The sequence below is a fragment of the Heterodontus francisci genome, chromosome 7 (genome assembly GCF_036365525.1).
Source record: "Heterodontus francisci isolate sHetFra1 chromosome 7, sHetFra1.hap1, whole genome shotgun sequence".
Lineage (NCBI taxonomy): Eukaryota > Metazoa > Chordata > Chondrichthyes > Heterodontiformes > Heterodontidae > Heterodontus > Heterodontus francisci.
The window spans coordinates 114,551,494-114,577,589 of record NC_090377.1 but is presented as its reverse complement, the minus strand read 5'-3'; the positions used below and the strand labels follow the sequence as shown (position 1 = coordinate 114,577,589).

Here is a 26,096-nt window from a genome sequence, read left to right as displayed (position 1 = left end):
AAATGACCCAACCACTTTTCAGAGATTAATACCAAGTGGTAGCCAGTGTTCCTAACTGTGTAGTTTATCTTGACGATGCGCTGGTACAGTGACACTTGGAAAGACCACTAGGGACAACTAGAAGCTCTGTTGAGAAAATTACATAATCAGCTGATTTAGTGATAAACCTTGCCAAAAGTGAATTTGCAAAACTGAGAGTAACCTAACTTGGGCACATAGTAGAGCAAGGACGAGTGTTGACGAGAACAGCAAAAGTACCAACATTGGTGGAGTTCCCTACCCCTAAGATTAAGCGAAAAATCATGAGGTTTTCAGGGATTTGTGGTTTCTACCGCAAGTTTGTACCAAATTTTAGTACCATCGTTGCTCCATTTTTTTTTTGAGGATCTTTGTTAAAACTGAAAAGATTCCATGGATGTGTTTTTTAACCAGGTTCACAGAAAGGACACTTGAGATGTTGTTTGAAAACAACCTGTGATGTAAGCTCAATAAACAACAGAAACCTTGGTGACCTGGGGAAGATATTTACAGAGAAGTCATGGTTTATGGAGGTCAGGAGGTTGACTTCCTGCTTGGGTTTGGATATTGTTTTTTCAGTTGGAGTGTGAACTGTTTTGAAGACAGCTGGTGGTTTGCCTGCCAAAAAGAAACCAACTGAACTATTTCTCTGCCTCTTTGAAGAAACCCTGCAAAGATCCAGTGTGGGAGAGCTAAAATCCCTGGTGCTGGACCTCTCGAGAAGCTGGGAAAACCTGCCAGATTAATTCTCAACGCCGCCTGAAAAAAACTGCTTTAGAAAAGATTCCAGTGACCCGTCTCCGTATACCCAGACACCAGACCAAAAGGGACAACTGACTTCCTTCCATATCTTCTCTTTTTTTCTTCAAGAATTAGCAAGTATATGGCCAAAGTATTCTTCTTCTGTCTTTTCTTTGTAACAGACATCTGCATGCAGAATGTTTTTTTCAGTGTATGTAGGGGAATTTAAAAAAGGAACTTTCATATTTCAATCTGTGTGCTAATGCATGGCTTCGCTACTAGATAAGCCTTGTTCGATAATAAACTGATAACTTTGTTGTTTATTAAAGAAACCTGATTGGAGTATTTTATTCTGGGACATTTTAAAATTTTTAAAAATATATGTTGTGACCTGCGAAGAAGTGGGACTAGAAAAGACAGTGCACTCCTCCCACCTTGGTCATAACAAGATTTAATAAAGTTGTTCAATTTCATGAATGATTTTGATAGGGTAAGTAAGGAGAAACTGTTTACAGTGGCAGAAGGGTCAGTAACCAGAGGCACAAATTTAAAGTGATTGGTAAAAGAATCTGGGGCAAGATGAGAAGAAGTTTTGCTTTACGCATTGAATGGTTGCAATCTGGAATGCACCGCCTGAAAGGGTGATGGAATCAAAACGACTAGTCAAGTTGCTGTACTGCCCTGGAATGTGATTAGCCTAGTTGGGATGGAAATTAATCGAATGGATAGTTTAATAATTCTCCCTTCACAAAACGCCTATACCCACTGGAGTTTAGAAGAATGAGAGGTGATCTTATTGAAACATTTAAGATCCTGAGGGAACTTGACAGGGTGGTTACCAGGAAGATATTTCCTCTTGTGGAGGAGACTAGAAGTAGGGGACACAGTTTAATAATGAGGTGTCCCTTTTAAGATGGAGGTGAATTGAAATTTTGTTTCTCAAAGGTTCATTAGTCTGAGATATTCTCTTCCCCAGAAAGCGGTGGAGGCTGGGTCATTGAATTTATTCAAGACTAGGTTAGATAGATTTTTGATAGACAAGGGAGTCAAGGGTAATGGGGGGTAGACAGGAAAGTGGAGTTGAGACCACAACCAGATCAGCCATGATCTTATCAAATGATGGAGCAAGCTTGAATGGCCTACTCCTGCTTTTACGTCCTATGATTTAACCGTTGTATAAATTTGCAGGTGGACAAGTAAATTACTTAGCAGACAGAGGACAGTCACATAGATTCATCATCATCCAGCCCCTAATGTCACAAACAAATTTCTGGACCTACAGCTGCACAGGCTGAGGACATCAGGTGTGAAATGAGATATACAAGTTCTGTAATAAAACAGGATAAACAGAAGAATTTCAAGTATTTGATTCACTTTAACTGTCACAATTTCCATTCTTCAGAGACGAAACTTGGCTGTTTGGGTAACTTCAGAGCAATTCAAATTTTCAAACACGTAAGAATGCATAAATGTTCAAAGAACTAGGTTGAATTTGGTATGAAGAATGATGAGAGACAATGTAAACTAAACGGTCTAATTTTAAAGGGGGTCCATGTACACAAATCTTTAAAGGTGGAAGACAGTTGCAAAGGATGTTAAAAATAAACCATACTTGATCCTTGGCTTTATAATTAGAAGCAGAGTACAAAACCAAGGAAGTTATGTTAAACACTTCTAAAACACAGGTTAGGCCACAACTAGAGTACTGTGTCCAAATCAAGGCACCACGTTTTCGGAAGAGTGCAGAGGTATTTAATAAAATGATCCCAAGGAGACAAGACTTCAGTTACATGGAGCTGGGTTTGTTCTCCTTACAGCAGAGGAGGTTAAAGGGAGATTTAATAGAGGTATTCAAAATTATGAATAGTTTTCATAGAAGAAATAAGGAAAAACTGTTTTGAGTGGAAGTGCCTGCAACCAGAGGATAGATTTAAGATAATTGGTAAAAGAACCAGAGGCGAGATGAAGAGAATTTTTCTGTTACCCAAGTTATGATGATCTGGAATGCACTGCCAGAAAAGGTGATGAAAGCAGATTCAATATTAACCTTCAAAAGGGAACTGGATAAATACTTAAGTGGAAAACATTGCTGGGCTATGGGGAAAGAGCAGGGGAGTGGAATTAAATTGGATAACTCTTTCAAAGAGCCAGCACAGGCACCAAGGGCCTCTTTCTGTGCAGAATGATTCTATAATAAATAGTACATAAAGATTATCCCTTGAGATCTGCTACTAATGCTCACAGGACATACCTCTGCATGAGCCAGCACGTTCAGGAGAGGAAGGGGAAGCGGAGAGAAATGAGCTGCTTTCTTCAGGAGCCAAACAATTATATGGAGACTCTGGGGAGGGGCGGGTGAAGTGTTAGACTGAACCTAGCCTCCACCTGCAACTGGCCCCATCTCTACAAGATCACAATGGGCTGAGAACATAGAGCTACCACCATCCTCCAGTAGTTCATAGATGATTCTGAGTTAGATGCTAAAAAGCTTTCAGGAACTTTTCCAAACAACATATTGATAGACCACAGACAGCACGTGCTGGGGCAACAAGAGCTTTTAAATGAATTTGTCAGTAACAAAAACCTTCTAAACGAAGGTCTAAAGTTAATATCCTGCAGTCTACACTGAGGTCACAACCAGCCTGAGCTCGAATTATATATGATTACATTTGGATAGGAACTTTATCACTATCACATGCCTAGAAACTAATCAATCTGCAGTGTCATCATAATAATGGCTTCAATATCTTGCTAATCCTGAACACCTGCAATTTTCAGCTAATCTTTGGGACCACAGACATCAGAAAGAAAGCCTCAGGTGATAAAATGCTCAGAGTATGAAACTTCTTGATAAAGACTGATGAGAACTGGTGTAAAGTGCATCAAGATCTTGTGAAGTAATGTAGTTAGAAGGATATAAAAATGGCAAAATTATAATGCAAGGTTAGATGATGATGAAGCAGAAGGAAGAGCAAGTTAAGCTCAATGACTGTAATGTGCGATCTGTGGCAAAGCATTGATTATGTTGACTGAGTGTTCACAAAACTCTTCATAAAAATGCAAGTGTTTGACTCTGCACCAGAACCCTAATTTCTAGTACACAGACAAGGACTGCAGCCTCAGACTATATTGACACAAGTATCCTGGCCTGGATTTTGCAGCACCTTAAATGTGCTTTGCATTCTAAAACAAATAGAAAGATACCTCCTTTGACTCCAATATTTGTGTATCCTCCTCTCCTGACCGGCTGCTGGCCCAGGGAACACAGAAGTGTTTTAGGAGCTCGGCCAAGCTTCCTTTCTTCATGTGAACCTACAGCCAAGCTTCCTTTCTTCACATGAACTTACAGCGCTCCATTGGCAGGCTATTTGACTGGAGGAGCATTATAGCGGATCTTCATGAGCATGCGATCAGTTTCCAGCACGGGCCATCAAATTGTGATTGTTAGTTCACAGCCCGAGTCTCAGTCTGCTAATAGAACATTTTCAGTTCACTTTACAAAGAGACATGCATTATGTACCAGTGCATGAAGCTCTCAAGCAGCTGGTGTAAACAGCAAGGATCACGGGATCTCACCAACAGTTACCTAGACAGTTGGCAGGAAAAGACTCCAGATCATAGAGGCCACTTACAGGAATGGCCAGTGATGCTGTACTCTGGAAAGTAGGTAGCATCAATAAACATGACAATGTTATGAATCACTGAAAATTCACAGGAAGTGCAAGGTGTGGAGGTGCAGGGGGAATGTGGGAAAATCAAAAAGAATAGAAGTTTTGTATTTCCTGTTCCACTGACCTTTCTCCAAATAGTTCTTGGGTGCCCATGGTGGATCCTCCTCTGCATATGGGTCACTATACTCTACCACAGCCGTCTCTTCCTCCTCATAATCCTCTGGTGGTGGGGGAGGAGGGGGTGACTCATCAAACACTACATCATCGACTGGTGGAGGTGGTGGAGGAGTGGAGCCTTCTGAAACTAGAATGTTGATATTACGTTAAAGGACTTGCATTTATAAAGGGTCTTTCATGACCTCAGGATGTCCCAAAGCTTTTCGTGGCCAACAAAGTCTTTTTGAAGTATAGTCATTATTGTAATGTAGGAATTGCAATTTACACACAGCAAGCTCCCACAAACAGCAACGAGATAAGTGACCAGATAATCTGTTTAGGTGTTGGTTCAGGATAAGTATTGGTCCAGAACATTGGAGTGAATTCCCCTGATCTTTGAATAGTTTTATTTGTTTAAGACCAGAGGTCGATGGGACCTCAGTTTAATGTCTCATCCGAAAAACGACACCTCCAACAATGCAGCACACCCTCAGTCCTGGACTGGAGTGTTAACCCAGATTATTTGCGCAAGTCTCTGGAGCGGGGCTTGAAACTACAACTAAGCCAAGGCTACATCATGCAATAAGCCTGCACTTTGCAACAGGTTATACTAGTTCGATATTTACATTTTCAGTGCACAAAGCTCTCCATTAACTCCATTAAATTTATGCTGGTTTTACAGACAATAGTATTATGCCAATATTAACCAGGTAATTAAAATTCAGAAGAAAAACACTGTGGATGCTGGAAATCTGAAATATAAACAGAAAATGCAGGAACTACTCAGCAGGTCAGGCAGCATTCTGATAAAAGGTCACTGACCTGAATCATTAATTGTTTGTCTCTCCATTGACACTGCCTGACCTGCTGAATGTTTTCAGCGTTTTCTGCAACTAAAATTCAGATTTCACTGCCAGAGTAATTTTTATTTTATTTTGAAATCAAATTTGCTTCCTTTAATTTCGAAGTCCCTGGTCTCAAAATAGTTCCAACGATGTGGGTCAGAACAACCTGAAAGATTGAATGCTGCTCTGTATTGTCCAGTTTATGGCATCTATGTCAAGTGGCCAATTTTTCATAACATCCAAGAGGAGACGCAGAATTGCCAAGTGCCATAGGGACTGGATGGTACAGATTTTTAGACATTCCTGGGATACGGTGCAGAATCAGCACTAACTGACAGGATGAAATCTTTGCTGCTAGCAGTTAGAATCTTACATGAGTTTCAACAGTCCCAATTCAGATTCCTCATGCGCATGGTCAAATGACAGAGAGGCACCCCAGTTTGGCACAAAGTTGGTAATTTTACTCGAGGATGTCAAGTGTGGGAAATGGAAAAAGGTTACACTTTCACATTCAGGGACATCTTCCAAGGTTGGGGCATAGGTGCCTCTGAAGCAGAGGAGATGGACCTTTACACTGAATCTAACATTGGTTGGGCATGCTTGATGGGACTGCTCGGGTGAGGTACTGGAGGATGATTGGTAACGCCCAGCGATGGTTTTCAAGAGAGGATGAGAGAATAGAGCAAATGTAAATGCAACTGTGCAAAGGTGTCATGCATTGGGTGTTTTGATGTTATTGCTCCCTATAACATTCAAAACCTGCGTATTTGTACTACAGAAAGTAATTACCAGCAATCCTAGAAGCGGTGATTCATTTTCAAAGACAACACACTCAAAAAGATGAGGGCTAAATGGCTTCTGAAAAATAACCTAGTACATGCACAAAACCTTTTGGCTTTGAAGCTGAGTTTCCAATCATTCTTCCAGTCCTTCAGCGCCAGACAGAATTTCAGCAATAATACACAAACTACTCAAAAAGGGAATGAATGGAGCAGTGGATCAAACATGGTCTTTTACCCAAGTTCTGGGCCATACCCCACTATGTTGAGTTAACGGAACTTACTGGGGCACTGCAATTAATCATGAACATAGGGGAACAGGTGATGTAGTGGGTTAGATGTTGGTGTCTCACTTCGAGGTCCTTGATTCAAATCCAGCTCAGAATGATGAGCTGAAGGTCACCTCTGTTTGCCAGCAGCTACAGCAAATGCATTTGGAGAGTCTCAGCCCAAGGGTGGGAAATAGGAAAATGTCATACAAGAGAGAGTTGTCCAAAGTGCAGGCGGAACAGAGTGGACAAAGCTTGGTTCTGCTTTATCTTAAGGCATAGTTCACAGGATCCTTGATCTTCTCTGTCCTATTACCCACGCCTTTGTTTTCACTTCTCCTCATGATGACCACAAAGGTCCCTGTGGTCTCCATTATCGACTACATGAGCCAGACCATTGTCCTCCACCCGAACATGATCCTATCACCGAACATCTTCCCCTCTCCTCTTCATTTTGGGGACGAGCCATTTATCTGGAACACCCTTGTTCATTCTTTCATGACCAAGTACTGGTTGTCCTGCTAGCAGTACTCCCAATCTAACTGCAACAGGTGCCTTCTCCTATCCCGACGTCCAGCGTCCCACATATTCTGCCCATGTGACACACACTCTGTATGTACTTGCTCCAATCGCAAGTAAATAGGTTCTCAGTTGGTAATGCAGGTTCCTTTACATTGGTTGGTGACTTCTTTGCTGAAAATTTAATTTCATATCATAAATGTGCCAGTGATCTCTCTGTGGCTTGTCTCTAACAGCCACATCTTTCCTGTTTCCATTCTGACCCATCATCCACCTCTGCTCTTCAACACTTTACTTCTCAAGGGCAAGGAGGGTTGGGAAATAAATGCTGGCCTAGCCAGTGACACCCACATCCTGTGAAATAATAAACAAAAGCTCCATACAACTCCTGGACAGACTTCAGGACTCTGCTTTAACAAGCGCAGACTTTAACTATCTCTCCTACTTTCTTGCCCGTTTCTCTCACCTACTATTACATTTCATTTTCCTCCATTTCAGAGATTTTATTCTGCTGCCTTCTTGTGCCTCTCCACTGCTTCACCCACTCTTTACATTGTGCACCAGTTTTTTTACTTGAAAAAACCTTTAGGATATAATTTATTACCTCCCTTGGAAAGGAGTCAGCATTCCTGGCTCTTGACTTTTGTGCCATTGTTTCCCTCCTTCTTCTCATTTGGTACAGTCCTATTAAGGGTTTGACTAGCTTCCAGTTATGTAGACTGTTCCACAATAAAGCCATTAACCTATTTTTTTCCCTTGTGGATGCTGTTGCATCTGCTGGGTAACTACAGCACTTGCTAATTCTGTTTTTACTTGTGACCAAACGCCAACTCTGCATCTAACCTGTGCTGTACCTGCCCTGGGAGTGTTTGAAGGGACAATGTAGAGGGAGCTTTACTCTGTATCTAATGTGAGTGCGTGTGCAATGTTGGATAAGCTGCCAATGCTGCTTGTGCTGGCTGTTCTGTTCTTGGTGCAATGTTCTTTCAGAACCTCTGTGGATACAGAGAGCCCGATTACCAATGCTGGAAAGTTGAAAGCACGGACTTACTGTTATCCTGAACTCTGGCCACGAAGCCCATCAGCGGCAGCTGTGGTGTAACCTGCAGAATAGAAGGTGGGGGTGGAGCAAGGGGTGCTGCACATGAGAGCAGACACAGGAATGAGGGAAGGGAAAGGAACAAACACTCGTGAGAAGCAGCAGAGAAAGCATTTACAAACAAAACAAGAACAAACATCTGCAAAGCAAGGCTGTATCTATAAAACAAGATCAGGCACAAAGCCAGGAGGAGAGGCAAAGCTTTCACAATTGAGGCATTAGAAAAAAAAAATGCTGCTCACAGACACATACTGATCATTGTCAGGAGCAGGAACACATTAAACCATTGCACTTGGACCAGGTGACTTCACTATTGTTTAAGAGTGAGGGAGGTAAGATCAATTCAGCTTCACCCTCCCACAGACTTGTTTATTTTCATACTAGTTAATGGCCCACAGCACTCCTTGTGGATATTATGGGATCTGAAGCACAGGTGCAATGATGAGCTGCTAGCCCGGTCCTTTAAGGCCACTGCTCAGTTATTGTCTGTCAGGAAGTGATGTAAAACAGCTTAGAGGTCATTTAGAGGTTAATTGCTTTTGTTGCCAATTTTCCTAGATTGGGAGTGACTAAGCTCCGCTTCCCAACAGCTCAATAACCTCTGAAAGCTATCAGGTCAGAAATGCCAGCAGAAAATGTCTAGCTTTATCTTTCAATATCTATCTGTATTAAAATTCTTATGTTTGCATGAACTGCTTGTCTGCATACTAGTTACATTTCTGTCTTACACTCTAAAAACTTTTTCCATTGTAAATGCCCGTGTCTACATTTGTAATGAAAAACTGCTTACAATACATTTATAAGGTACTGCTGGGCTTTGGGCGTCCTGGTTACAACACAGCGTTACTGAATCATACAGCAGAGAAGGCAGCCATTCAGCCCATCATGTTTGTGCCAGCTTTTTGAAAGAGCTATCTAATTAGTCCCATTCCCCTGCTCTGTGCCGACAGCCCTTCAGATTTTTCTTTGTCAAGTATTTATCCAATTCTCTTCTGAAAGAAACTATTAAATCTGCTTCCATTGCCATTTTAAGCAGTGAATTCTAGATCATAACTTGCTGTGTAAAAACATTTCTCATCTCCTCTGTGGTTCTTTTGCAAAATACCAAAATCTGTGTCCTCTGATTACGGGCCCTCCTGCCACTGAAAACAGTTTCTCCCTATCTACTCTAATAAAACCCCAGATAATTTTGAACGCTTTTACTAAATCTCCCCTTAACCTTCTCTGCTCAGAGGAGAACAACCTCAGCTTCTCTAGTCTCTCCATATAACTGCCCCTTATCCATGCTATCATACTCCGACATTTTCTCTGCACTCCCTTCAAGACTTTGACGTCCTTTCTAAAGTTTGGTACACCGAATTGAACACAAAACTCCAGCTAAGATCTAACCGGTAATTTATAAAGGTTTAGACAATATTCTTGCTTTTGTACTCTATGCCTCTGTTTATACAGCTAAGTATCCCATATGCTAGTTTAACAGCATATTTCCACAAGGATCAGTGCTGGGACCACTGCTGTTCACAATTAACATTAAATGTTAGTTTAAACTTTAGAAACAAAAACACAATTTTTAAATTTGTGGATGACACCAAATTTGGGGGGGTGATGGTCAATACTGAGGAGGACTGCAAAAAATGACAGGTGGCCATTAACAAACTTGCAAAATGGGAAAATAATTGGCAAATGAAGTTCAACACAGATAAACGTGAGGCAGTACATTTTGGTAGGAAAAATAGGGCTGTCACTTATTACTTAGAAGGTGAGAGTCTAGGTGGGGTAGAGAAACAAAGGGATCTTGAAGTACAAATACACCAATCACTAAAAGTTGCGCAGCATCTGTGTAGGGAGAAGCAGAGTTAACGTTTCAGGTCTGTGACCTTTCATTAACAGGGCCTTGGTGAGGCCACACCTGGAATAGTGTGTGTAGTTTTGGTCTCCTTATCTGAGGAAGGATGTTCTTGCTATAGTGGGAGTGCAGCGAAGGTTTACCAGACTGATTCCTGGGATGGCGGGACTGACGTATGAGGAGAGATTGAGTTGGTTAGGATTATATTCGCTGGAGTTCAGAAGAGTGAGGGGGGAATCTCACAGAATCCTATAAAATTCTAACAGGACTTGACAGGGTCGATGCAGGAAGGATGTCCCCGATGGTGAGGGAGTCCAGAACCAGGGGTCATAGTCTAAGGATATGGGGTAAACCTTTCAGGATTGAGATGAGGAGAAATTTCTTCACCCAGAGGCCAAAACATTGTATGTTTTCAAGGAGGAGTTAGATATAGCTCTTGGGTCTAAAGGGATCAAAGGGTATGGGACAAAAGCGGAAACAGGTTACTGAGTTGGATGATCAGCCATGATCATAATGAATGGCGGAGCAGGCTCGAAGGGCCGAATGGCCTACTCCTGCTCTTATTTTCTGTTTCTGTGACTCGAAACGCTAACTCTGCTTCTCTTTCCACAGATGCTGACAGACCCGCTGAGTATTTCCATCATTTTGTTTTTATTTCAGATTTCCAGCATCTGCAGTAATTTGCTTTAACTAAAAGTTGTGCCACAGGTTAGCAAGACCATTAAAAAAAGCAAACCAAACACTAGGCTTTATTTCTAGAGGGACAGAATTGAAAAGTAGGGAAGTTATGCTAAATCTGGTTAGACCATACTTACAGTACTACATGCAGTTCTGGTCACCATATTATAAAAAGGTAATGGAGACGCAGGAGAGAGTGCAGGATTTACAAGGATGATACCAGAAATGTTTGGGTATATATATCACGAGAGGATGAACACACTGGGTCTCGTTTCTCTTGAAAGTGAGGGGTGACCTACTAGAGGTCTTTTAAAATTGTGAAAAGTTTTGATAAAGTGGGCAGAGAGAGAATGTTTCTATTTGTGGGGAAGAGTATAACTAGAGGCCATCAATCTATGATAGTCACTAAGAAATCCAATAGGGAATTCAGAAAAAAACTTTTTACCCAAAGAGTGGTGAAAACGTGGAACTCACTATCGCAGGGAGTGGTTGAAGCGAACAGGATATGTGCATTTAAGGGAAAACAAGACAAGCATATAAGGGAGAAGGGAATAGAGAATTATGATGATAGATCTAGATGAAGAAAGATAGGAGGAGGAGGCTTGAGTGAAGCATAGAGGTTGGCTCGCTGCGCCAAATAGCCTGTTTCTGTGCCATATATGTTCTGACATGTAACTCTATGTACATCCATTTCAACTTGTCCTGTCAACGTCAAAGATTTGTGTACAAGCACCCCCAGATGTCTCTGTTCCTACACTCCCTCTAAAATTGTACCATTTAGTTTACATTGCCTCTCCTTATTCCTCCTTCCAAAATGCATCACTTCTCTACATTAAATTTTGTTTGATCATTTCAACTGTCGACATCCTCCTGAAGTTTGCTACTATCCTCCTCACTATTTACTACATTTCTGTTTTGTGTCATTTGCAAACTTCAAAATTGTGCCTGTATGCCCACGTCCAGGTGATTAATATATATCAAGAAGACCAGTGATTCTGATATCAACCCTTGGTGAACACCACCGTATACTTCCCTCCAGTCTGGAAAAACAACTGTTCACCACTCTCTCTGCTTTCTGTCCTTTAGCCAATTTCATATCCACGCTGTTACTGCCCTATTAATCCCATGAGCTTTAATTTTACTAACAAGTCTATTATGTGGCACATTATCAAATACCTTTTCAAAGTCCATACTTCAACCACACTACCTCATCGACCCTCTTGGTGGAGTCACTTCATGCATTAACTCAATCAAGTTTGTTAGACATGATTTGCCTTTAACAAATCTGAGGTGGCTGTCATTTATTAACCCATGTTTTCCAAAGTGACAATTAATTTTGTCCCAGATTACTATCTCAACCACCGACATTAGGCTGACTGGCCTGTAGTTTCCAGGTATAGTTCTCCTCTTTGTCACAACCCTCCAGTCCTCTGGCATTACTCTCAAATCCAAGGTGCACTTAAAGATTGTGGCAAAAAGCATAATCAGAAACACCGCTTCAAGGGTCCTTGTTGTGACAACTTTATAAGGTAAAGCCAAGTTCTGTGTCACTGGTAATTAAAGTTTTGCAATAAAGTACAGCCTGGCTCCGCGTCCTTGATCATAACACAGCTTTATAACAGGATACAGCTGAGCTCCAGGGTGGCCTGGTCATAATGCAGATTTATAAAAGTACAGCTGAGCTAAGATACCTGGGTTTATAGCTCAGCTTTATAATAAGGTACAACCTAACTCAGGGCCTTGGTTATAAAACAACTTTATAACATTGTACAGCCAGACTCCGGGTCCCAGTTTCTAACAACTTTGTAAAAACGTACAGCTGAGTTCATTATGAAACACCTTCACTAATGAGGATGAGGATACAAAGCAATAGTTAAAAGAATAATAGGTCTCCTGCCTCCCGCCTCCCTTCTGTTTGGCAAGGACAATTGGATTCTTAGTACTCAGCCGTGGAAAATTCTGGTATATTTTTGAGACTCACAAAAGAATCAAACTGACAAACTCTGAAAAGTCTTGGCTCTTCCTGAATCCGCTGAGCAGAACATCCATTCACAAACCCAGTTCCAGTACTGAGAATGAAATGGTAGAAAACCTGTGTTATGAAGATTTTGATTTTATTTTCTTGTTGCGATTCCAAAGACCCCAGAGTTGTTTGTGGATGAGAGTTACGACATTAAGGAGGATTGGTTGAAGGCCCTCTTTACCTCTCGATTCAGTGGTCTGGTTTTGACTATAGTACGTGCCCCCGTTGACTTGATTCTGGACACTGCCCTGCGAGGTCATAGATGGTGGGCGCCTGTAGCCAGGAAGAGAACCGCCTATAGTGGTAGGATTCTGCCGCTGCACTGGTCGATTCATACTGTAGAACTGAGGAGTGTGCCCTGAAACATTTGAGGGAGAAAAAGTCACTTTAGATGCTGAATAAGTTAGCAGTGTTTAGAAAAAGCCCTATAAATGAATAAGAATTTGCATTTCTATAGCGTCTTTCACGACCTCGGGACGTCCCAAAATGCTTTACAGCCAATGAACTTTTGAAGGGTAGTAATGTTGCAATGTAGGAATTGCAGCAGCCAATTTGCGAACAGCAAGATCCCACAAACAACGAGGAAATGACCACATCTGTGTTGGTCAGATATCATGCCCGACACCACTTCAGGCCCAAAGCAATCAGGCAGAATGGCCTGTTTCTGCACTATAAATACTATGTAATCCCATGTAATCTGTTTGTGATGTTGGTTGAAGGATAAATATTGGCCAGGCCATTGAGGGAACTCTCGTGCTCTTCTTCGAATAGTGCCATGGGATATTTGACATTCATCTGAGAGGACAGTTAAATGTCTCATCTGAAATGTTGGTAACTTTTCAGCACAAACCCTACAATGGGCCACTCTGCATAGAATCACCCTGCCAACCTGTCTGAAACTGGTGTGTGCAGGATTGGCTCAGACATACAATTTTACACGACTGGGAAACACTCTACTTCGATTAGGCTTTGTTTATACAAATATGTCAAAACACAGAAGGGAGACCCAAGAACTTAAAGAAAAGGATTAGACACCAAGCAAGAGTCAGAAATCAATCCTTACCCAACTGAACACTTTGCTGAGACTAATCACCCCACCATGAAAAAAACTCAACATATCTGAGTACCGGCTTGATTTAAACTATAACACAGCTGATAGACTGGATATTCTGCTGGATTTGAATTCTTCATTGGTCTCTTAACAAGTGGGTCCCTCCCTAATTTTACCAGTTAGAAGTGAGGACAAGTCGTGAGACATTCCCATGCAAGACATGCAAACCTATCATCTGATTAGAAACACTCACCTCATTCATACTCACTGCAATGCAGCTAAATAAAGGCAACGGAAAAGCAGCTTCTCAGGCAGCTTTTACATGAATAACTTATGGACTGACTCAAGTCTCAAGATATCAAATACGATAAAGCAGCTCCCCAGGGTCCCATGTGTATAAGTGAAACAGAAGACCAACATGTTTTGGCGTCAGCCCCAGGTTGTGTCACTCAACTGGCGGCAGTGGGAGCACGGGCTGGAGAGGAACCCAACAGAAGAGGAGGGGGAGGGTCTTAAATCAATAGCCAAGCCTTCAAATGTGCCCAACATATCCAAGATTGTGCCAGCAGCAACTACTTGTCCATCGTTGCCCCACATCCACAGATTCACTTTCTGCCAGTCACTGAACGAGCCTTGGAGCAGGAAACAGACTGGCTGGCCTCTCTCCTAGTACCCTGACAGTGACCACAGCGGAGATCAGCACAGGCCAAGGATCAAATGAAGGCTATGGTTCTACCCTTTATGACTTGGGGCTACACCAGTAACAACTCAGCCATTAAGGAGTCTTTATCACTCTGTGAAAGATATTACTAAAAATCATTGCCAAGTTCCCAATCACTGAACAATGTTAAAGCCTTCTAGTCCACAATGTTCTGCAGTGGGTAAGAAATTTGCTCCACTTTGTTTTTCATGAAAATATCAAGTATTTCTGAGATGGAGGCACACCCAGATTTCCCTTTGCACCTTGTGACTCAGTGATTAAATGCACTTCCTAGGGAGGTACAAACCAAGGAGGCCTAGCTTTGTGTGGAGTTAGCCAAGGGCTTATCATCGGTCACAGTACCCCTGGTCTAGGACAGGAATTAACAGGTGTGACTCCCGCTCCTGATCACTATTCAGTGACCTCTGTTGAGCTTGGCAGTGATGCCCAACTCTGTACAGGCTCATACATGGAAATGCCTATTTTTGCAACAGAGGAACTGGAGAAGGCCATTCAGTCTCTCAAACCTTTTCCAACAGTGGCTGAAATGTACCTCAACTCCATTTACTCATTTATCCCTCGATATCCTTACTTAACAAAAGTCAATCGCAGTCTTTGAATTGACCTGCTTGATTTCCACTCCCCTTTGTATGAAGAAATGCTTCCTGATTTCACGCCTGAAAGGTCTATCTCTAATTATAAGGCTACCCCCTTGTTCTGGCCTAACCCCACCAGAGGAAATAGTTTCTCTCCATCTATCCTATTAGATCCTATTTTTTATCATTTTCAAAGAACTTGATTTGATCAATTCTCAACCTTCTAACCTCAAGTGAATACAAGTTCATGCAGTTTAATCCTTTAAACGCTGGTATTATTCTGGTGATCTGCGCTGTAATAAGGCCAATATATCTTTCCAGAGGTTCTGGACCCAAAGCAGAACACAGAATTACAGATGGGCTCTGTCCAAAGCTCTGTACAGTTGAAATCATAACCCAACATGAGTCACTGCCAACAGAATTGAAGAAAATGTGGAGCAGGGAATGTGGGGGGGAAAAGGAAGCACACACTGTTCCCCACTGTGTTTTAAGCCCAAAATATGCCAATGCAGTACATGTGAAGCAAATACCCAGTGAACTGGAGGGCACTGCTGGGGTCTTGTGCACATCGGAGACTGAACTGGGACTGGGTCATTTTAAGTCAAGGTTCCTGATCCTAACCATTGTCCAAACTATCTCCACTGACTTTACATTAATGAAATAAATCACTAATAAATCTTCATTTGTACCAATTCTATTCACAATAGATGTGCTGCATTACCTTTTTAAGCCAAGTCGGAGTCAGTTAGGTGTAGAATTTATTGCAAGACTGCCTGAGAAACAACTGTGCTGAGAAAGCGAGAGTCCAAAAGAAAGAAAGACTCACCTGCAGTAGGAGCGGAAGAGACAGCAGGGAGAGATGGTGAGATGAAGCCTTCAGCAAAGGGCTGAGCTCCTGCTACGGAGTCTGGGGTCAGTGTTGGAACATGGGTGGGGGTTGCAGAAGGAACAGGACCTTGAATTGAAGCAGGTACTGGAGCGGAGGCAGGAATAGGAAGAACAGGGACTGGAGTAGGATTAGGCGTAGTGGGTGGTGGAGGGGTGCCAGCAGAGCCTTAGGGGAGGGTGTAAAAGAAGGATTAACACAAATGAGAAGGTTAGCTGGGACGAGAAAGCCTGTTGAGCAGTTAGTTAAAGTTCCAATCACGCAAGAACCATGCTTATAACATTGCAACACAAAGCTCTAGGAGAGAACACCTGCAAGCTGAGAGAAAGCTGCCATTATTCAGATACTCCAAATTTATACCTCCAACTCAGGCACAGTCTGACATACCAAGGGGGCGGCCTGCTTCAAACTGGAAACAGATATCAATCAGCATTCATTTTGCTAGCCATTTTTTGCACTCCCCTCCCCAGACTGTCGAACCTGTTGTTCCTTTTTTACCTCACTCAAGGGAAATGTTCAGCAGGCACTTTAACTACTGGGGCATCACAGCTATGCTCGATCCTAGCATCAGCTGACCTTCACACGCACATTCAGTGGGCCGAGGGGTGGGGGGGGGGCGGGGGGAGAGAGAAGGTCGCTGAATAATGATCAGTAGTGGGAAGCTCCCCTATCCAGCTTCCTTTTTGCTTTTTATTACTCATTCCCACTATGTGGGCGTCTCTGGCAAGGCCAGTATTTATTGCCCATTCCTAATTGTCCTTGAGAAGGTGGTGGTGAGCCACTTTCTTGAACACACCCGAGTGGCTTGCTAGGACATTTCAGAGGGCAGTTAAGAGTCAACCATGTTGCATATAGTCACATATAGGTCAGACGAGGTAAGGACTCAGATTTACTTCCCAAAAGAATATTAGTGAATCAGATGTGAATTTACGACAAAGTGGTGACTTCATGGTCACCTTCATGGTTCATGGTTAGCAGTGATGGGGAAGAGTTATTTATGTGGAACAACTGATTTTCACTATTTGGAAAAATACCAGAATTCCCTGCAAGAACAGAATTTGATTTATTCAGCCACTGCGAAGAAGTTTACGGGGAAAAGTTAAATGCATTACATCACAAATCACTCCAAAAATTGATCCCCTCTCCACTCCCCATTCTCCAGCTGAACTCTTGTAAATTGAGTACACGTGGCCAGCAGTACAAGTGATACAAGTCCCTGCTGACCAGGCCAACTGGATAACTCAATGACTTCAGCAGCACATCAAAGATACCATTCCACTGCTGTGATAACCGAACCAGTTAATCTCGTTCTTAAGGGAGATGCAGTATTTTCTGCCCTCCACCAGTCGACGCATGCACAAGGAGAGGAGGAATTTAAATTTAAGAGTCAATTTAATCATTTTTTTGTGGCATACTTCAGACTGACAACATATTTTCACCTAACTTAGATACTTGCTGGCCCATGATAATCAACTGTAATATAATTTTACACCAGTATACCATCTTAAACGTGCAGCATATTAGAACTTGCGCTCATCAGTACCACAGTACATTCAGGAAAGTACATCTTTAAGTCAGTTTATAATGGTCAGCATGTCTGAACCTATCACCTTTCCTTGTTGCTCTCCATTCCCTTCCTTAGAAATTACTTTTCCAATTTTTTATAAAAATGTTTGAGAGGGTAAATAATGCAAGGTTGTTCCCACTGTTGGTGAATCAGTAACGAAGGGCACAGAGAGCGGATTAATGAGCTGAAGGGCCTCCTCCTGTGCAGTAGGTTCTATGATATGCGTTCCTGTTGTCCTGCATTGAGCCATTTGGGAGAAGTACCAGAGGGCTGCCGCCATTCTTCCCAGGCCAATAATAAATGGCATCACTGCCAAATCCAATTCTGTTTCTCTCAAATGTTCAGACAGGAATGAGGGATAGCAAGATGAAAGCAAAGGGGTGAGGGGGGTGAGGGCAGCGGGGCGGGGGCCGACAGGGCGGGGGCGAGGGGGCCGACAGGGCGGGGGCGAGGTTGCAAAGGAGGACAAGCGTTGAAATATGCACCGAGTACATTAAACTACTAAACGGGTCAAATTCGGCACGGGAGCACCACCACCAGAGTTATAAGTACCTCACTGTGGCTTTTGTTACATTAGAATTGGTTACATTAAACATGGCTCAAAAAATTCAGTTTCTCAAAAAAGGATTAGTTTACGAAAAACACTAGGAAATAGCACTCGAGATTTTCCATCAGTAAATTAAAATAAATTTAAAATTTCTAGCACTATGTCTTCAGAGTGGTTACCCTCTCATTTGTAATAAAGACTTCATTACCTCAAAGATTTTTTCTTGCATTTTTTGGGGGGATCATCAGGTGCCCAATGTCAGTATCAAATATTCTTAGGGCAGCTGCAGTACAGGTTCAATACAGAGTCAAGCTCCATCTACACTGTTCCAATAAACTATCTCTGGTCCCTAACACACGCACCTTCCACATGGCGTTATTACATTTTGCACACGTGAATTTTGTGGCCAAAATGTGTAAGGCTGCCAGTTTAGTGGTGAATTAAGACCAGTTCTATGCCCACTATAAACTGGATGGAGGCAGTTGGCAGAGACTTTCATCCCAGCAGCCTGGGGCTGGATTCAATCCCATTTCTTTGGAGTGAAAGGCCAGTGTCTGAACCACAGCAGCACCCAGTTCCCCAATAAATAGGGGTACATTTAGAAGTACTTAATGTTAGTAAGACAATTATAAGGGATCACAAAGGTAGAAAAGGATAGCGAAATCTGGAGGAAGCTTGTGTGTGTTAGTGAGATCTGAATGCTGCATTAAGTAAAGCCAGAAATGGACAGAATTTCAGTGTTGAGCTCCGCACTTGGGGCAGCCCTTACCTGGATAGACACTGGGTGGAGAAGGAGTTGGTACAGCGATGGGGACCCCAACACTGCCGCTGCCACTGTTCTCTCTGCTACTGCTGCGGCTACTCGGGTGGCTTCCCCCACTGCTCCCACTGCTGCTGCAATACACAAATCACAGCATATGTCAACGCTCGCACATGGTTTCAGGGAGTGTACCATCTCTATAGGAACATAAGAGCAGGAGTAGGCCATTCAGCCCATCGAGCCTGCCCCGCCATTCAATATGATCATGGCTGAGTATTTAAGTATTTTGTAGGTTTCAATGAGATCACCTCTCATTCTTTGAAACTCTAGAGAATACAGGCCCAGTTTCCCCAATCTCTTTTCACAGGACAGTCTCACTATCCTGGGAACAAGTCTGGTGAGCCTTCGTTGCACTCCCTCAATGGCATGAATATCCTTCCTAAGGTAAGGGGACCAAAACTGCACATAATACTCCAGCTGCTGTCTAACCAAGGTTCTATACAATTGAAGCAAGATTTCACTACACCTGTACTCAAATCCCCTTGCGATAAAAGCCAACATACCATTAGCCTTCCTAATTGCTTGCTGCACCTGCATGTTAGCTTTCAGTGACTACTGACAAGGACACCTAAGTCCCTTTGTACATGTACACTTTCTAATATCTTACCATTTAAATACTCTGCATATCTATTCCTCCTACCAAAGTGGATAACCTCACATTTTTCCACATTATATTCCATCTGCGACATTCTTGCCTACTCTGTCCAAATCCCCTTGAAGCCGCTTTGCATCTTCCTCACAACACACATTCCCACTACTTTTGTGTCATCCATGAACTTGGACATATTACATTTGGTCCCCACATCCAATTCACTGATATATGATATGGTTCGGTTCTGGGTACTGCCTGAGCGGAGTTTGCAAGTTCTCCCTGTGACGTGGGTTTCCTCCGGGTGCTCCGGTTTCCTCCCACATGCCAAAGACTTGCGGGTTGATAGGTAAATTGGCCATTGTGAAAATTGCCCCTAGTGTTGGTAGGTGGCAGGAGAATTGAGGGAAGGTGGGGATGTGAGGGGGAAAATGGGATTAATGTAGGATTAGCGTAAGTGGGTGGTTGATGGTCAGCGTGCACTTGTTGGGCCGAAGGGCCTGTTTCGGTGCTGTATCTCTCTATGACTCTATATAGTGCGAACAGCTGGGGCCCAAGCACTGATCCTTGCGGTACCCCACTAGTCAGAGCCTGCCAATGCGAGAATGACCCGGTTATACCTACTCTCTGTTTTCTGCCTGTGAACCAATCCTTAATCCATGCCAGTATATTGCCTCCTATCCCATGTTCTTTAATGTTGCTAACCAATCTCCTGTGGGGGACTTTACTAAAAGCCTTCTGAAAATCCAAGTATACTACGTGCACCGACTCCCCTTTATCAATGCTGTTAGTAACATGCTCAAAAAACTCCAACAGGCTCATCAAACATGATTTCCCATTCATAAATCCATGTTGACTATGCCCAATCAGATCATTCCTATCCAAGTGTCCATTTATCTCATTCTTTAGAATAGATTCTAGCATTTTCCCTACTACTGATGTAAGGCTAACAGGTCTATAGTTACCCGCTTTCTCTCTTCCTCCTTTCTTAAATAGTGGGGTGACATTTGCTCCCTTCTAATCGGCAGGAACCATTCCAGAATCAATAGAATTTTGGAAGATGATCACCAGTGCATCCACTATCTCCATAGCTCCCTCTTTCAACACTCTGGGATGTAGAATATCAGGTCCCGGGGACATATAAACCTTCAGCCCCATTAATTTCTCCAATACAACCTTTTTACTAATACTAATTTCCTTCAATTCCTCATTCCCTCTAATCCCTTGGATCTTTAATTCTGGGAGATTTCTTGCATCTTTCTCAGTGAAGACAGACACAAAGTAATCATTTAGCTTTTCTGCCATTTCTCTATCCCCCATTATAAATTCTCCTGACTGTCTGTAATGGACCCACATTTGTCCTAGCCAAACATTTCCTTTTTACGTACCTATAGAAGCTTTTACAGTCCATTTTTACGTTTTTTGCTGGTTTACATTCATATTCAATTCACCCTTTATCAGTTTCTTGGTCCTCCTTTGCTGTATTCTAAAATCCTCCCAATCCTCAAGTGTACTTCTATTTCTGGCAACTATATAGGCCTTTTCTTTTAATCTTATACAATCCTTACCTTCCGTTGTTAGCCACAGTTGACTGACTTTTCTTTTGGGGTTTTGTTCCTTGAAGGAATGTATAGTTGCTGTAAGCTATTTAATAATTATTTAAAGACTATCCATTATCTATGCACTGTCATACCTTTTAATGTATTTTCCCAATCCACCTTAGCCAATTTGTCCCTCACACCGTGATAATTTTCTTTGTTCAAATTTCACACCCTTGTTTCAGATTGAACTACCTCACTTTTGAACATAATGTAAAATTCTACCATATTATGGTCACTCATCCCTAAAGGTTCTTTTGCTAGATTATTTCTTATCCCTTTCTCATTCCATGATACTAGATCTAAAATGGCCTGTTCTGTAGTGCTCAACATACTGCTCTAGAAAACCATCCCTAACACACTCCATAAGCTTGTCCTCCACAGCATTAGTGCTCATTAGGTTTACCCAGTCTATATGCAGATTGAAGTCACCCATGATTACTGTATTAGCCATGCTACGTGCTTCTCTAATCTCCTGATACCATGCCCCACACTACCACCACTGTTCGATGGCCTATAAACAACTCCTACCAATGTTTGCTGCCCCTTGCTGTTTGAGAGTCCACATTTTGTTCTTCCGATCCCTCAGGAATGCACTGATCCCATCCTTTATTACCACCACCTCCTTTTCCTTTTTGCCTGTTCTTCCTAAATGTCGAATATCCTTGAATATTCAGTTCCCAGTCTTGGTCACCCTGTAGCCACGTTTCCGTGTTTGGGTGGGGGGGGAAAGACCTTGGAGACCATCAGGTCACCCCTACCTGCCATTACACCCACAGTCCAAATTAATACCGCAGTGTATCTGTGAAGTTTATCTTTTCGTTTTGTATGCAGCTGCAGGTTAATGCTCCAAAACAGGTGTAACTACTCTTTTTTAAAGTCCTGTATTGAACTGAATCTAGTAGCCCCCCCACCCCATCCCGCATAAAACAATGGTAACACTTCAAAAAGACTTGCACAGTATTAGATAGAATGTACAGCATTAGATAGCATGTACAGCATAGAAACAGGCCATTCGGCCCAACTAGTCCATGCCGGTGTTCATGGTCCACATAAGCCTCCTCCCGCCCTATCAGCATATCCTTCTATTCCTTTCTCCTTCATGTGTTTATCCAGCTATACCTTAAATGCATCTATGTTATTCGCCTCAACTACTAGTAGCGAGTTCCACATTCACACCACTCTCTGGGTAAAGAGGTTTCTCCTGAATTCCCTATCAGAATTTATTACTGACGATCTTATATCTATATCCCTTTGTTTTGGTCTCTCCCACAAGTGGAAATATCTTCTCCACATCTACCCTCTCAAAACCTTGCATAATTTTCAAGTCCTTTATGAGGCCATCCTGATTATGAAGTCCTTTGGGCTGACCTTTGAATGTAAAAGGCACAGTATCAATCCAAGTTCATTCTTCTAGAACTAAAGGCAAACATTGAGAAATGTGAACGTTACATTACCCAATCGAGACGAGAAATTATCATTTACATTGTTTATTTCAATGTTTCTGAACACCTCTCCTGGTGACTCAGACTCTCGCCAGAGTACAACCTCATGGACACCAGCTTCCCACCACTCCTTTAGCTAGATGGCCGCTGTTAATGTGCGAGTTTCAAAACTGACTTATCAGCAGAATGCGCGATTGGGAGGGCATCACAGCAGAGGCCAATTCCTGCTATCTCAGCTGAGATCAACTAACTCAACACAGACTGAGAATTGCAGCTGGCTCATGCAGGGTTGAGTTAGAAGCAACAAGTGAGTCACCAGAGAAACGTCGTCACAACATGCTGCAGAGGTGCAAATTTCAAATGAAAAATTTAAGTAAAGGAAACAAACTACTATCAGGCATGTAGTTTATTACATATAAATTCAGCTGTGCATCGATTGGGTTGTTGGGACATGTTGCTTTCTGTACCTGTAAGTCCTTGTTCTCTGATTTACAGAAGCCGTCCGTACCGGACTCTGTTGCTGTGAGGAGCTCATGTTGCGAGTTGGACTTGGTACGTAGTCATTTGGGACGACTGGGGGGCGGACAGGCTCCAGCGTACGATAAGGGGAATGCCGGCTGCAGAGAGAGAAGGCAAATTAGTTCAGGTCAGTCCGTACCTGTCACACTGTTCACTGACACACTCGCACAGTTTACACACACACACCTTTGCACTGTTCACTGACACATTGGTACCAATCACACACACTCTTCACTGTTCACGAACAATCTGACAGGCAAATGGGGCTTCGGTCTAACTACTCATCTCAAGAGCCCCTTCCATCAATGCAGCACTCTCTCAGGTGTGACACGTCAGCTTAGATTATGAACTCAGCTCTCCAAGTGGGGCTTGAACCCACAACCTGACTTGGATATGAGAGTACAACCCATTCGGCCACTATGGGTAAGTTCCAATATTTTTAAACTACGTTTGATATTAGGAAGCATCAGAGGCAGATCCAATATTGTGCCTTGTAGTTACATGGTTGAGTCTTGCTATTGGATAAATATTACACTGCATGCAGGTGCAAAACAGCAACAAACATTGATGGGTAGGGGTAGAAATCAACCCTTGGTGTCACTCCTCATATCAAGCTCAGCTGTGATTCCATGACAGCCCTCCCCATTGCTCAGTAGCCTGCTGACATGTCATGTAGATTCAGACTTGATGATTGTCCACTTGGATAAGCTATCAGATAGGCAGTCAGCATCAGGAGCCAGTCAACCAGGGGAGGGGAGAAGAAAGTGAGTCAATGGCAGGTGTTATGATCCTGTAGTTTTTTTTCCCCGGGAATATACGGTGTGCCTTTAAGGCTTGCAAAGGATCAGTACTGCTTTAAGAACCAGCAAGCCTCAGGAGTTGGAGAAAGTGCATTTTTGGTTGCATTTGGATACAGCCATTTGGAGACTGCAATTCAAAGGGTGCATTCTCGTTACCTTGGGTACAGCGACTTGGACTGAGTATCAAGTGATACATTTGTTACAATTCAATTTTGAACTGGCTTTTTAGTTGAAGACAGTCTAACAGAACACAGACTGAAGGAAGAGACTTGAGTCTGTTTAAACTGAAGGAAGAGACTTTAGTCTGTTTAATTATCTCTCAAAATTCTAAATAAAAATCAAGCCAAAACAGAGATCTCTGATAATTTAAACTGAAGAAAGGGAAGTTCGACTGTGACAATCTTTTATCCCTCAAAAACTCTAAAGTTAGATTGATTATATTGAAAGTGTTTAAAAGTTGTTAATTGTTGAAATCCATCGCTGAAGAAGGAAAGCATCACTTACTGTTGGAATTGGACTACGGACTGTTGAAGAACCTTTTTTTCCCCCATCGGACGGCTGTGAGGACTTCAAGCAACATTGGACTGTAAATTTGCAAGGACTCTAATTTTTTCTATTTAAATGTTGTTTATATCTTCACAGTGTTTAAGAATTTCATTTTTTAAAAATTAAACAGTTAATGTATTGATTTAAAGACACCTTGTTTGGTTAGCCTCATTCGGGGGTTAATAGATGGTACAATTTTGCTGGGTCATTCTTTAATTTGGAAAGTTTAAAATGATATGTTAGGTGATCTGTGGAGGGACGTGATTGAATTAACAGTGCGTTTCTCCCACCACAATCAGAATCGTATATTTTGATTGGGGGCTTTGACTGGAGTTAATGCACACTTAATGATCTTCTGAAGGAGCAAAAGGTAATCTCAGAAATAGGTTCCAAAATGCCTGCAGACTGACTAAAATCACTCCCCGCTGCAGCTTGCATTATTCACTTACCCGAGGGTGCCCTTGCCTGACACTGGGGGACTGGGGGGTTTCTGCGTGGGTGGAGTGCTCCGTGGAAGCCCACCCATCTTCATATTCTGGGTGCTGACCTGGAAGGCAACAAGCAAGAGGCAGACACATCAGTGAACATCATGCTGGCAGCCAATCACACCGACTGGTGCAGAAGCTTAATCAGAGTAGGAAAGAAGGAAACAAAGAAAAGGAAAGAAGGAAAAAAAGAAAAAAGGAGGAAACAGGAGCGAGGCCATGCAAAATGTCTGTCTACAGGTTTTCTAGGTGGCTAAATGATCTTTTGCCTTACAGAACAGGTACAGGGTTTGTAATTTAAAATAGCAGTCATTTAAAAAGAGACAGGAAAATGACAAATACACAATCGCTCTATTAGCTCAAACAGAGAAAAAGTGGCTAATGTTTTGGGTGGTGGCCCTTCATATACCAGTGAATAGATTTCACCCGAGATACCATCTCTTAGATGCTGACTGACCTCCTACGTCTTTCCTATATTTGCTGTTACATTTCAGATTTACAGAACTCATGTTGAAGGCTTTGATTTTCAAATGGTTAGGTACTGTGAAAACTAAAATCAAATTGTAAACCAAGGGATTGTCACAACAGTGAATGATGCAGTTTCATTCGTGATTCCTTCAAGCACTGGGGTGGTGAGGGGTCAATGTTGTTGCACAGGGGAGATGTCACGTGGAGGTGCACAGGAGACAGTGTGGGGAGCGTGTTCAGGGGAGAATGTATGTGGTACACCATGGTGTAAATCAGAAAAGGACACAGAAATGGGCGGCACAGTGGTTAGCACCGCAGCCTCTCAGCTCCAGCGACCCGGGTTCAGTTCTGGGTACTGCCTGTGTGGGGTTTGCACGTTCTCCCTGTGACCGCGTGGGTTTCCATCGGGTGCTCCGGTTTCCTCCCACAGCCAAAGACTTGCACGTTGATAGGTAAATTGGCCATTGTAAATTGCCCCTAGTGTAGGTAGGTGGTAGGAGAATTGAGGGAAGGTGGCGATGTGGTAGGGAATATGGGATTAATGTAGGATTTGTATAGGATTAATGTAGGATTAGGTGGTTGATGGTTGGCACAGACTCGGTGGGCTGAAGGGCCTGTTTCAGTGCTGTATCTCTCTATGACTCTATGACAAGGCTCACACATCTCAAGATTTATACTTTCTCTTCCACAAATTGTGCTCCTGCAGATTGTGCGAGCAGCAGACTAAAGTCCAATGAGTTGCTGCAACATCACTAAGGGATGGCTAGTCGAGCTAAAGACCACAACAGCCTTTGCAATGTATTTCAGGAGAGCAATAGATGCAGGCAGCCATCAC

General features: G+C 42.6%; 1 protein-coding gene across 4 annotated transcripts in view; it reads right to left on the bottom strand.

The window, feature by feature from the left end:
* Nucleotides 1–26,096, bottom strand: part of LOC137372245 (abl interactor 2) — a 93,759-nt gene that overhangs the window by 18,321 nt on the left and 49,342 nt on the right. Inside the window, exons 3-8 of one of the 4 annotated variants that reach the window (XM_068035918.1) lie at nt 24,758–24,855; nt 22,911–23,060; nt 18,761–18,882; nt 12,826–13,002; nt 8,050–8,136; nt 4,555–4,734 (exon numbers count right to left, since the gene is read on the bottom strand). In XM_068035918.1, the coding sequence (XP_067892019.1) occupies nt 4,555–4,734; nt 8,050–8,136; nt 12,826–13,002; nt 18,761–18,882; nt 22,911–23,060; nt 24,758–24,855 (814 nt within the window). Of the gene's footprint in view, nt 1–4,554; nt 4,735–8,049; nt 8,137–12,825; nt 13,003–18,760; nt 18,886–22,910; nt 23,061–24,757; nt 24,856–26,096 lie in introns of all 4 variants that reach the window. The other 3 variants (XM_068035917.1, XM_068035916.1, XM_068035915.1) reach the window with 3 other exon arrangements.